The sequence below is a fragment of the Clupea harengus genome, chromosome 23 (assembly GCF_900700415.2).
Source record: "Clupea harengus chromosome 23, Ch_v2.0.2, whole genome shotgun sequence".
Lineage (NCBI taxonomy): Eukaryota > Metazoa > Chordata > Actinopteri > Clupeiformes > Clupeidae > Clupea > Clupea harengus.
Genome location: NC_045174.1, coordinates 3,926,641 through 3,940,386, shown reverse-complemented (window position 1 = coordinate 3,940,386; position 13,746 = coordinate 3,926,641). Strand labels below are relative to the sequence as shown.

The 13,746-nt window shown below is 42.5% G+C and overlaps 1 protein-coding gene across 1 annotated transcript in view; it reads left to right on the top strand.

Moving 5' to 3' along the window:
- Positions 1-522: 522 nt before the first annotated feature.
- Positions 523-13,746, top strand: part of LOC105908562 (vesicular glutamate transporter 1-like) — a 13,335-nt gene continuing 111 nt past the window's right edge. The window contains exons 1-13 of the mRNA XM_031561102.2: positions 523-703; positions 6,485-6,737; positions 6,961-7,079; positions 7,247-7,361; positions 7,780-7,867; positions 8,187-8,273; positions 8,787-8,920; positions 9,505-9,654; positions 9,878-10,010; positions 11,776-11,886; positions 12,061-12,188; positions 12,521-12,590; positions 12,790-13,746. The exon at positions 12,790-13,746 is cut by the window's right edge and continues 111 nt beyond it. Coding sequence (XP_031416962.1) covers positions 642-703; positions 6,485-6,737; positions 6,961-7,079; positions 7,247-7,361; positions 7,780-7,867; positions 8,187-8,273; positions 8,787-8,920; positions 9,505-9,654; positions 9,878-10,010; positions 11,776-11,886; positions 12,061-12,188; positions 12,521-12,590; positions 12,790-13,091 — 1,752 coding nt within the window. The 5' untranslated portion in view covers positions 523-641 and the 3' untranslated portion in view covers positions 13,092-13,746. The remainder of the gene's footprint in view (positions 704-6,484; positions 6,738-6,960; positions 7,080-7,246; positions 7,362-7,779; positions 7,868-8,186; positions 8,274-8,786; positions 8,921-9,504; positions 9,655-9,877; positions 10,011-11,775; positions 11,887-12,060; positions 12,189-12,520; positions 12,591-12,789) is intronic.

The window sequence follows — 13,746 nt, the reverse complement described above, 5'->3', positions numbered from 1 at the left end:
GTTAAGACTCAATGCTTCGCGAGCGGAAGTGACAGACCCGTGGACAGCGTAGATTTACTATCAGCGCCTGTAAGCCGCTTTCAGGACCACGGTCAGCGACAACCCACCTTCAACACCACACGATAATCTATCTATCCAGCAATCTATCTATCTATCCTAATGCCCCATACATGTCCGCGTATTCCTCATAACTTATTTCACCAAATTCATTATTCCTAATAACTTATTTGACCTATATAAATATGAACTAGGCTAATTATCAGTGTATTTATCAGTAGGCCCAAATAGTCAAAGTAAGAGGACAAAATTAAATCGCCTATACAGTTTCCTATTGCTTATTCATTGCACATCCCTTCACACATCGTTCACAGATAGGAGCCTAATTTATTCAACAAGAAAGTGAGCGGATGTGTGTATGAGTGGACAAGCAAAAGAGAGAAAGAGAGAGGGGGTGGAAGCCAACTCTGGACCAACATTTGTTTGTTGGGGAGCGGAACTGAAAGGAACAGCGCACGGCTTAACTGTGTGCAAGTGTTCGCGAGGTGAAGGGCGGGGAGGGGGGGGGCAGAGCCGCGTGCGCGAGCAGGAATAGGAGTGCGCGCTGGACAGCAGCACACCGGTCGGAACCTGGACTTACAAGGATGGAGGTCCGACCAGATCGGGCTAAGGCAGCTGCAGCCAAGACACTCGGTAAATTATACAGGTGAGGAAAATATGTTATTTTTCGTTTTCTTGAATTGTTGCGGATTAGAAATCGTCCTCATCTTGTCAGTTTGTCCCGTGGAAGTTGGATGCGGCAGGTCTTTAAAGGTACTTCGGGTTAGCGCAATCACAGCGTCCTCCCGTCAACATATACTTACCTTACAAGTCCGCCACTTCAAGTTTTACTCGTTTGAATGCACAGATTTGCCTACTGCTGAAACAAGTTTCAGTTTATTGGATTTCTAATTTGCGTGTGGAGAATGTCTGACGACAAAGACCTCTAGCGGAGATCAAGGTGCCGAAGGGCCCGGATTAGTGGACCGCAAGTGAGGTGACCCGACCAACAGCTGCCAACTATTAGCTATCATTGTGGTTAAGCCTTCACCCCTTTCTTCGAGTGGAAAATAAACATACCATTAAGCAAAAGTTTACTTTTATTGTTTATACAACAATCAAAATTGACCCATAATGCGCGCGTGGATAATTTAATTATTACCTGGAGGTAATTTAATTAAGCTCCAGAGTGTGCGTTAAAACAATTGAAAATGTATACATTTTCATTATATATTCTTACAAGTCACTCTAATATTTAATCTTTCATGTGTGAAGTAATTCATAGGCAAACCTGACAACGGTCCTAACTAGATTAAACGCACTTGAACGCTATTAATAACGACGTCTAGCATAGACCAGTGCATGGCGTCACTTAGCGTGCTAAGTTTGGATATCCCTCCGTTTCCGTCCAGTTATTTACCTCATTGTGGATTTTAAATTACACATGCTAGCGTTAATTACGCTATTGATTTAATTAAAGTTAATTTCAAAATTAAAAAAAGGGCAGTTATTTCAAAGTACAAATAGTCTTTTCCAAAACGCGGCATACAAACACGAAACACGAACAACACACACACGAAAACATTACTTCAAAGAAAATGTCTTTGTTGAGTCTTTGTTACTTTCATTCAAATGAATGTTAAATTAAATAACAACACGTGATCTCTTATCCTCACGCTGTTCAGCTGTTCGATTTTTACCTTCAGTGAATTGAGCGAAATAGGCTACTTATCAATTTAAATAATGAAAAAATGAAAAAGTTAAACGGTATAGGTGTGGCCTTTTACATGTATATCAATAGTTTTTCATCTATTAACACTATTCCGGTGAAATCAGCAGGCCTAGCAGATTTTGATATAGACCCACCAGCCTAGTTCAATGAGGGACCCTGTTCGCAACCATTGAAGTTCATATCCATCTTGCCAGGGACTTGTAATTGTCTACTGGCGGAGTTCTTACCAGACAAATCTTTAGTTGACGCTCTTGAATAGGTTTCAATAATTCTATTAGAACATACCGATGCGCTTTTTTGCCCTGAAACAATTCCTAAATGATGCTACGGTCTCATTCTGTAATCAAATTTTCTTTGATCAAAAGTATTACACACAATATGTATTGCACGTCACAATGTCCATATTATTTATGCTTGTGTGTCAATCAATGTTTAAGATAATAAAAAAAACGAATGGTTGGACAATAAGACTAAAGGGGAACACTATAGCCTACTGTTCTAAAACATTTTGTCTACTATACTGCAACAAAGGTCCTTTTTGTCTAGGCTCCATCCACCAGAATGGACGGTATATAAATGTTAAACTCGGTCCTTCGCACCTCTTCTTTCCTCCCTCCCTCTTTTCTTCCTTTCTCTCACACGATGCAGACTTTCTGACTTTCAGTTGGCTACTATGCATATGGACTTCACGATTCCCCCCACCCTCGAGATTTGACGGAGTGTCTAAACACATAAATCCTCTCCAGAAATAGCTCTCGCCACCTCCCTGCTGTTGGTCATCGCAAATCCAAACCCTTCCACCAATCTCTCCTTCTCTGCGTTCTTGGTCGCTTCCTTGTCTCTGCACGACACCTCCTACTCGCGCGGGATTACCGTAACTTTGAGGGTGTGGCTCCTGCTTAACCGTTATTTCGTCTCCGTTTGCACGTGAAACGGTAGTTTCCGTGAGCGATCAGGAATCGTTGTTTTAATTGTATGGTGGTTCATGATATGTTCCATATAGCCTGTCAGTCACAGATGCTTACTTATTTACAAAGTCGTACTCTTCAACATTGGCACGCCTATAAAGCCCATAAAGGCATTGTTTTGGCATGAACAGTGGGGGTTTCCAGCTAAATTGGCGCAGTATACGAACACATTTACGTCAATATCTTTAGGTGTGGTCCCTTGGTTAAAAATGTGTGCGCCACATTGGATTTTGGCTTTCCATGCAATTGTTCATATAGCACGAGCTGGCCCTGGGCGTGTGTTGTGGTTGTGCACGGAGGCGCGCCCGTGTGGGGGCGGATTTGTGATGCCATTTCAGTGTATACTCTCAAGTTATTATCTATTTATACATTTACAAAAAGAAAAACCCTTTCAGAGTTTCAGCAAACACTTCAGCTTCATAGAGCACTCCATGCCCCACCTCCCTCTTCCCTTCCCTTCCCTTCTCTCCCTTTCCCTCTCTTCTGTTCTGTCTCTCTCTCCTCTTTCAGTTCCTTCTGTTCTGTCAATATTCCCCAGTTTACAGCGGTTCCTGGCGTTTAAAAGACGCTTTGGAGGTTGGGATGAGTTAAGATAAGAGCGTACTACATTGGCGAGCTTTGTGGTTTGTGAGAGACAGGTCTATTGGGAAAGCCATTGTTGGCATATGGTAACAGTGCCAAAAGGTTGTTGATAAAGAGACAAATCAACTCTAGAAGGTGATGGATTTGTGAGAAAGAATGCTGTGGGAGGGGACAAGTAACAGAAATAGGAGTTGAGCAGATTAATAATTCATATACAGGGGAACATTATTATTTAATCAATGTAAAAAAAGCCAGCAGCAACCCCCACATTAACTGCTTGTGTACATCCCAGTATTAACTGAGTGTCTGTATGTGTGCCCATGTCTCTCTGTTTGTGTTATTTGTGTGTGTGTGTGTGTGTGTGTGTGTGTGTGTGTGTGTGTGTGTGTGTGTGTGTGTGTGTGTGTGTGAGTGTGTGTGTTTAGTGCAGAATTACATCTTTTTCTTCAACATTATGTGTATATGACCCATAATCATCATGTGTGGTGTTGCCTAGTCTGTATTTGGCCGTGTAATGGACTACAGTTTTGGATTATAATTCATCTTTGAAATGATCACAGCACTTGTAGCACTATAACACAGACTATGAAACAGAAAACCTTCAGCATTAAACCTTCACCTTCAGTTCTAAAATGGTTTGATTGCACCAGTTTTGCGAAGGCTTTAATTTGAGGCTTTGAACAGAAAAAAGAAGTCTGGTAGAATTTGCAGAATCATTGTGCTGTTGTGGGGCTAGCATCACGTGCATATGAGGAAGTTAGTGCAGGATTGTCCATATCTGTCACATGTGTACATGTGGATTTAGTTAAATAGGGAAAATATAGTTTTTCTCTTTTATTGAAATATGTGTTTATGTAAAACAGTGATGATTTGTGCCAGTCTGTTAGGACATATTTAGCATGATACTGTATGGCCATATAGCTTTTAAAACATGCTGTGTGGATAATGACATGTCAGGACAGTCTTTTCAACATCTGGATCTAATAATGATAGAGACAAATAGTTGACCAATGTCTCTCGGAATACCTCTCTCAATCGTAATGACATCGACATGTGGATATATTTATCAGTTTCATGGAGGGAGCCGGAGTAACACCCCATCATGGAGTGAGGACGTGTATAGTAATGCAAGCTTATTATGTTCTATACTTCCCTCTTTACTTGATCAAATAATTTAAAATCATAATGATTAGGTTTTAACTTGATGGCAGCTTTTGGTGTTTGTCACTGCTTATGAAGAACCACTGCATTATCAGAGAGCTGGTATATAGTTCATTGCTTAGGTTCACCATCTGTTTAAATCAATGCCAATCATTTAAGTCACGTATACTACAGAGAACTCGGCTGTTATAAAAAGCTCTTTATTTAATTCCACTGTATCATCTTTCAAATTAAATAGTGTTTTCCTAGTGAAGAAGGTTTTTCAGGTAAATGCATAATTACATTTTATGTGAAGGGCATTTATGGTGAAATTGATGGCACATTGTTAAAATGAAATACAGCATGATGTAGCAATATAATTTCAAGGCCAAAACATAAACAAGTTAAACAGACACCTAGTTGGTGTTTCTGCATGAGTTGTGGAGGTGTCAGTGGCAAGCATTAACCTGTACAGTGTCTCTGTGATTGTTCTCGGGGGAAGGGGGTGTGTGAGATAGTAAGTACTGGGGGTTGTGTGGGTCTTAGTTGTTTGGTCAGTGGTTGAGGTTGATGATGCATATTTGTGAGGTGGTTGGTGTTGAGGTTTTCCTGTGTAGTAGGTGTGAGGGTTCTGGTGTGTTTGTGAGGATTGCGGTGTTGAGGTGGGTGGTTTGGTGTGAGGGTTCTGGTGTGTTTGTGAGGATTGCGGTGTTGAGGTGGGTGGTTTGGTGTGATTATGTGGGTGTTGTTTAGTTATGTCTGGGTTTTTCTTGTTTGTATTTTTTTGGATAAGCAGTATCTGTGAGTCTGAATGTCTGTGACACGGTTGTTGAGTGTAAAGGTGTATTTGTGAGGCTCTGAGTCTTGAAGTGTGTTGAGGCCCGCTGGCCTCATGTCTAATGCATGGCTCCGGCTGGCTGACAGGCCGATACATATTTGATGGCTCCCAGACGGGCTTCTGGCAGTGAGAGTTTGTCTGGATACTCAGTGAGCCACAGAGCAGGAGTCAGAGGGGCCAAGGAAAAATGGAGAGAAGAAAAGAAAGAAGAAATAAAAGCATTGAGGTTGGATGTCGACAGGAGGAGAGACTCTAGAAAGTCTGCTAGACAGATGCAAAAAAAAAAAATGACAGAGAAGGCGAGAAAAGTCAAGGATAGCAGATATTGACAGAGACAATGGGGAGAGAAATGGGGAGAAGAGAAGATGGAGAATGTGAGGCTGTGAAGCCAGCAGAAGTGGAGAAGTGGTCCTGAGGTGAACCTTAACAATCTGATCAGGCATGCAGAGCACTCATCAGCTGCAGGGTTCATCCCCCCGCAGTGCAGCTCTCCAAAACACGGCACGGCATCCACTCCCATACTCTAAAAATACCCCCTATACACACGCCGGCTAACCGCCATTACTGATGCTCAACCACTCACCGTACACATCAAAGAGCTTCATCCACCCGCCAAGATACAACCCAAAAAGTACCCCCCCCCCCCACCAAAAAAAAGCAAGTTGATGGTTTGTGTTTCTAAAGTTGTTTCACATTTAATAAAATGCATTTCTTTGTGTAAGTGAAAACAGTGAAAACTGTTGTACTCAAGTCTTTTCTATGAGTCACGGATCATACTTGGCCTCAAGTTTGACTGGATTCCTGGCATCAAAGTTTTCTGAATGGTTATTGTTGCTGTTTAACTATGTAGTACATTGTATCCCTCCTCTGGTTTGCTCACCTTTATCATTTTTCGATACGTCAACTGTGGGTTGTCCGGGTCAAGGCTCCTCTAAAACAGAAACCCTCTCTACACTTCTTAACTGCACCAGTGATGATTCACAAAAAAAAACCGACTTCACTGCTCTGTAGAAAGGCGATTGTATTCCTGTCTGATGTCTTCCCCATGTGACTGATCAAAGAAGCAGGTTCAGATTTAAGCATACAAACCACGCTCGCAACAGTGAACTATACTAACCCTCTCCTCCAACCCCTTCCTCTCCTCTCCTCTCCTCTCCTCTCCTCTCCTCTCGTGCCCTCTGCTGTCAGGATCCTTGAGAAGCGGCAGGAGAATGGCGAGACCATCGAGCTGTCGGCGGAGGGGCGTGCGGAGCTGGTGGAGGAGAAGGAGCTGCCGGTGGTGGACTGCACCTGCTGCGGCCTGCCCCGCCGCTACATCATCGCCATTCTCTGCGGCCTGGGCTTCTGCATCTCCTTTGGCATCCGCTGCAACCTCGGGGTGGCCATCGTCAGCATGGTCAACAACCACACCATCTACAAGGGGGACAAGCCATATAACGTGGTGAGGGAGAGAGGACTGTTTCTTTTGTGCAAGCGCTATAGCCCCATGTTAAATGTGTTGTGCTTTTGGCAACGTGAAAGTGCTGTTTTTTGTTATGCCAAAGTCGTCAAAACAGAGATTTGTGAAACCGAATCCCAAGTAATAGACAGATACAGATAGCTGTCAACCATGACTCATTCCCCTCATGCCCTTCCTCAGTCTCTCATTCTCTCTCCCCCCTTAGAAAGCCCAGTTTTCATGGGACCCAGAGACGGTGGGCATGATCCACGGCTCATTCTTCTGGGGTTATATCGTCACACAAATCCCAGGCGGATTTATCTGTCAGAAATTTGCAGCCAACAGGTGAGTTTCCAATCACCGTTGTTCTCTCTCTTATTTCATCCCCTCTGTTCCACCTTTCCTTTCCATCTATTTGCACTTATTTTTTTTTGTATCTCTACTTCCCTCTACTTCTATGTCTCTCTGACTAATATATTCCTTCTTTGTCCGTACCTTCTCCCTCTCTGTAGGGTGTTCGGCTTTGCCGTAGTTTCCACCTCCATCCTGAACATGCTGATTCCCTCGGCAGCGCGCGTCCACTTTGGCTGTGTCATCTTAGTGAGGATATTCCAGGGCCTTGTTGAGGTACAAACCCATCAGCGCTCACCTGACGTGGGGGAAGGAATATAATATGAAAGAGGATCGGCTGGAGGCAAAGGGGAAAGTGTGTGCGAGTGACACAGGGAAAAAGAGACGCAAGGGCAGGGTTAGGTGTACAGCAGAGCTGTTTTTTTTTATCGGCCATATGTTCCCCCTTCTGCTTCATACCTTAGTCTGTGCGTGTGCCTGTGTGCAGTGCAATGCTGAGTTGCTGATGATGTAGTAGCCTGTACAAGGGCAGATTATGGACTTTGATCCCTTAAAATGAACTATGTGTGGTATATCTGCTCAGTAGTACATAGTATCTATTAACTGCATGCCAATATCGTGTGCTAAGTTTTTGGGTTCTCACCGTACTTTGCATTGTGTGCAATGATGGCAGTTTCCTGCTCTTTCATTCCAGGGTGTGTCTTACCCAGCTTGTCATGGTATCTGGGCTAAATGGGCTCCTCCCCTCGAGAGAAGCCGACTGGCAACAACAGCATTCTGCGGTAAGTCTGCTGTTTGATGTAGATGTCTGTTCACTGATGCCATTACCTCTATGAAAGTCCTGTTTTGTTAACTGCTACCTCACATCTTAAAATAGACCTAGTGACATCATTTGTAAAGCCAGGGTGCTATGGCTCTTTAAACTACATTTTTTTGTAGTTCTGAACCTTGTGACCAGTTTTGTTAACTTTATACTTTGTTTCTAAGCTAAAATGGTTCGTGTGTCTGATGCAAATGTGTGTGTGTGTGTGTGTGTGTGTGTGTGTGTGTGTGTGTGTGTGTGTGTGTTTGTGTGTGTGTGTGTCTGTCTGTGCGCCTCAGGTTCCTACGCTGGTGCGGTGGTGGCGATGCCGTTGGCCGGTATCCTGGTGCAGTACGCTGGCTGGCCCTCAGTGTTCTATGTGTATGGTGAGTCAGATCCACTCTCTCTAAGAGGATTAATGACGTTCTGTTAACACTCTCATTCAGAATTGAGAGGTTAATATCCATAGTCATAGCGATACCACTCCATGTAGCATTCTAGGAATGGGCAGCTAGTTAACATCCACTCTATTTGATTCTTTGTATCTCCAAAAAGTGCTGTGGCTAGAGTATTTACTGATATGTGCTTGGTGACAAGAGTTAACTGATTTGTATACACTATACACAGAAAAATCATTAATAATTAGAATACAGGGCGTCTTATTAAGAGAGAACACCTTAAATTTACACCATTTGATGAGTTTAGCAACGCCTAGCAACTTCCTCGACTTAGGTAGGCCCAAGCGTGTCTACATCTCCCCCTTGTTCATTCATTGTTTTCCTCCCTTTGGTCCTAATCCTATCTTTATCCTTTCTATCTGTTACCTTCACAACACCCCTCCCCCTATCTGTCGTCTCAAACCTCTTGTACATGGGCCCTACTCTACCTGTGGTTTTCAGGGACCTTCGGGATCATGTGGTACATATTCTGGATAATGGTGTCCTATGAGAGTCCTGCTGCCCACCCCACCATTACCATTGAGGAGAGGACGTACATTGAAGAGGCCATTGGAACTTCTGGTCTTTCCATACAGGTCCTTCACTCTGCAAACCCTACACAACATGTCCACCATTTATGGCATGGGAATTCAATTTGAGCTAATTTTAGCACTCTTATTATTTCTATATTGAAATAATCTCTTATCAGCACAAACTCCAAATCCAGATACAATAACTTGAATTCAGATATATGAAAAACATAAATATTCTGTGCTTTCCTTCATTTTCTGTCTTTCTTTCTGTTAAGAACTACAGTGTTATGTTCAGAAGTTTACATAAAAAGCTGTAATGTCAAGTGGCGACTCTCTGTGGCCTTTATGGATTCTATATATCTATAATTAAATTATGTAATTTGAGAGATTGTTTAACCTATAATTATTTGTATCACTTTTTTTGGGAGAATGCTGTATCTCTAATTAAGAATAATATTTCATTTATTTGCCACTTTCTTATGTAAAATTGTGTGAGTAGGTTTGTACTAATATCTGTTTTTAGTTATACTGTGTGCACCTACATGTATGTGTGTGTGTGCACCTACATGTATGTGTGTGTGCAAGTGTAAACAAGCACTGTTCCCATGTGCTGAGTGTGTTTACCTCTTGTCCTCTCCCCCTTGCAGAAGTTTAAGACTCCCTGGAAACATTTCTTCACGTCCATGCCGGTGTACGCCATCATTGTAGCCAACTTCTGCAGGAGTTGGACCTTCTACTTACTGCTCATCAGCCAGCCTGCATACTTTGAAGAAGTGTTTGGCTTTGAGATCAGCAAGGTGAGACAGACACACACACACACACACACACACACACACACACACACACACACACACACACACACACACACACACACACACAATTATGCTAAGCAATGCAATACAATATATGGCCACCTCTTTTTCTCATATGCTCATACTAACGCCAGTGTCAGAAATAATGAGCAGATTGAAGTAATAGTGCTGCTTTGTGGTATTGTAACTCAGTCACCTGTACCGATAGGTTGGAATGATCTCAGCCCTGCCTCACCTGGTCATGACCATCATAGTCCCCATAGGAGGCCAGCTGGCTGACTACCTGCGGACCAACAACATCATGACCACCACCAACGTCCGCAAACTCATGAACTGTGGAGGTGAGATAGAGAGAGAGAGATAGATAGAACATTGACAAAAAAAACATTTAGAACAAAAAAGAAGAGGAGAATGAGTCATTAGAGAAAAACAAAGCTGTTTTAGCAGACTGAAGTAAGTTTGCAGCTGGCAGTGGCACTTATGTGAAGGTGTCTCAGCATAACTTGAAAGTGAGACTGAGGATGAAGAGATCTATCAGACCTGTTTGTCTGTGTACGTGAGCAAGAGAGAGTGCTCTTAGGAAACACAATTCATAAAAGCAAAGGACCGGATGACAGAGAATAGCTCTGTCTCTCATCTGTTTTTCCCTTTTCCAGGAAGCCAAGCTATTTATACTCAGCTGTCATGGTTTGGTGCAAACTAAAGTGTAAATACACACCCAGTCACGGCAAAATAAAAAAAGTGCTAAAGAGTGGGCAAGGGGTTAGGTCATAAACCACCGTGAATGATGAGTCTTGATCAGCAAATTCAAATGAGACTCACACTCACAGGTCTGGGCTGGGGGAGGTAAGCCGCCTGTAAGCATGTAAGGTTCTGGATAGTTTTAAACAATAGATGGCGTGTTGACCCATTTTCACAACAGAAAATGCTGGTTTTGATAAAAATAGGAAATTGGCCAGTATCAACACCAGCTTTAATGTGTTTCATCACAGTTCAGTTCAGAGGTGGAACACGTGTCCTCTCCAAAAGTGAAGGAAGTCTAGCACCCCTGACCATAGACATATATATAAGTCTAGCACCCCTGATAGATATATATAAGTCTAGCACCCCTGACCATAGACATATATATAAGTCTAGCACCCCTGATAGATATATATAAGTCTAGCACCCCTGACCATAGACATATATATAAGTCTAGCACCCCTGATAGATATATATAAGTCTAGCACCCCTGACCATAGACATATATATAAGTCTAGCACCCCTGATAGATATATATAAGTCTAGCACCCCTGACCATAGACATATATATAAGTCTAGCACCCCTGATAGATATATATAAGTCTAGCACCCCTGACCATAGACATATATATAAGTCTAGCACCCCTGATAGATATATATAAGTCTAGCACCCCTGACCATAGACATATATATAAGTCTAGCACCCCTGATAGATATATATAAGTCTAGCACCCCTGACCATAGACATATATATATAAGTCTAGCACCCCTGATAGATATATATAAGTCTAGCACCCCTGACCATAGACATATACAGTGCCTTGCATAAGTATTCATCGCCTTGGATGTTTTTCCTTTTTATTGCTTTTATTAATCAATCATGGTCAATATAATTTAGCTTTTTTTTTTTGACAAAAAAAATCACAAAAAAGCTCTCTTCAATGTCAAAGTGAAAACAGATTTCTACACAGTAATGTCAATTAAATAAAAATATGTAATGTAAAATATGTGGATGCAAAGCCTTTACTGTTACTACGCTGGTGTGGTTGTGGTTGTGTCTGCCACATGCTGCACCTTCATACCGGCACAAGAGGATGGGTCTACCACATTAGTAGGCGTACCTGACGGCTCAAAAAACATATTTTATGCACTTTAAACCTTTATTTGCCAATGTGTTACTGTACAATAATATGATAATATGGATGAAATGCACATACCTCCCATTTAAGATGCTTCCAAACAGCGCCACACACTGTAAGATATGGTTACTTGTGGCCTTGAATGACCCAATGACTGCCATCATGGATGGGACAAATTCAAAACCCTCTCTTAAAACCCCTCTTTTATTTGCTCTCTGTTCTCTAGGTTTCGGGCTAGAGGCCACCTTTCTATTAGTGGTAGGGTTCTCTCATACCAGAGGGATGGCCATATCTTTCCTGGTTTTGGCCGTAGGCTTCAGTGGATTTGCAATATCAGGTATGATAGCATCTAGACTTTTTTTTGTACAAGATAAAACATATTTACCAGGATAATTGTGGGTAATTGTTTTGGCAATAAGCCACATTTCCTTATATTTCAGTACATTTCATAATACTTTGTTCAGTTCAACAAAATCCTCTTCATGCTGATAATATGTATGTGTGTATTCAGGGTTTAATGTTAACCATCTGGATATCGCTCCACGGTATGCCAGTATTCTCATGGGCATCTCCAACGGTGTTGGCACATTGTCAGGCATGGTCTGTCCACTCATTGTGGGCGCCATGACGAAGCACAAGGTGAGGAACTGAACTGTCAACACGTCAAATCTTTTTTTCAATTCTGTGAACACGTTGAAAGCCTGATCGTTTTGAAGTGAGAGTGCTGTGATCAACCGTCACATCGCTGTCTTAATGAGATGAAACGCTTGTATGCCAAGCTGTAATGGGACTGTAAGATGCCAACTGAACCCAGAGCTTCTCTTTCTCAGCCTTTGTAGTCACATACAGTCTTTCTTCAATCTCTTTAGACTGCTGTATCTCAACATTTTCTTCTCTTATTCATTAAAGTAGACACTCTTCTTGTTTCATCCTTCCTTCCTACTTCCTATCTCTCTAACTTTAATTCTCAGACGCGAGAGGAATGGCAGTATGTCTTTCTCATCGCTTCTCTTGTGCACTATGGTGGTGTGATCTTCTATGGTGTGTATCTCCCCATTGTCTTTACATTCCATTGACCGTTCTTTCCCTGTGTTCCCTTGTTGTTTTTCTCATGTCATATCTATAGTCAGATCTTTCATTTAGGGGCTTTTCACTTGTATGCCCAGTTCCTGCCAAAGATGAAGTCTTATCAGGAATGTAAATCAGGTGTCACCTACGTAACCTTTGTCTGATTCTTCAGGAATATTTGCCTCTGGAGAGAAGCAACCGTGGGCAGAGCCTGAGGACATGTGTGACGAGAAGGTGGGAATCCTGGCAGAGGACGAGTTAGCCGACGAGACGGAAGAACTGTACAGGACATCAGGAGGAGGCGGCTACGGGGCCATGAACCAACCAGACAACACGAATGGTGATGGGGGCGGCGGCGGGGGCGGGGGTGGCGGGGGCTGGGTTTCCGACTGGGACAAGAAGGAAGAGTACGTCCAGCCAGCAGGCACCAACAGCTACCTGTACGGAGGAGAGGATGACAGAGAACTGACGTAGAGAGAACGATAGAAGCAAAGAGAGGGGGAAACAGAGGGATGAGGGGTGGGGTTCAGAATTGAAGTATATGAAAGGACTGAAATGGAAGAAAGAGGGGAGAGTGGGGCTGAACAGATTAAAGGAGGAAATATGAGAATGAGTGAAGCCAAAGATTACATAAAACAAAAGATAGATAAGATACCATAGAAGAAAAAGGATTGTGTGTTTGGAAGTGTCTCTGTGTGTTTCCGTGTTTATGAGGGTGTCTTGTGATTTAATGTGTGACGGAGCATCTCACTGCGATGCTCCAGACAGCTAGCCCACCCAGTAACCCAATTTCATTCTGATGTCACCATGTGTCACTTTGTTAAGTAACTCTGGCCAGCTAATCTTTAGTTGGAGTCCTTTTATGATGTACCCCAACCACTGTTGCAAGCCTCAATTGATAGGAGAAATGAATTGGTCAGAAAGAGGATTGGGAATATTCCTGACTAGGAAGAAAGACGTGTATTTCTCTTGTGCCAATACAATACTCAGTGTGGCTTGAATGTGGCATTGGGCCCTCCTAAAGTGTAGAATGACTAAAACTCACCCTTCCTAATATACAATGCATGCTACACTATACTATATCAGCACATAGATTTATTTCCTTAACTGAAATTAAATTAGACGTTTT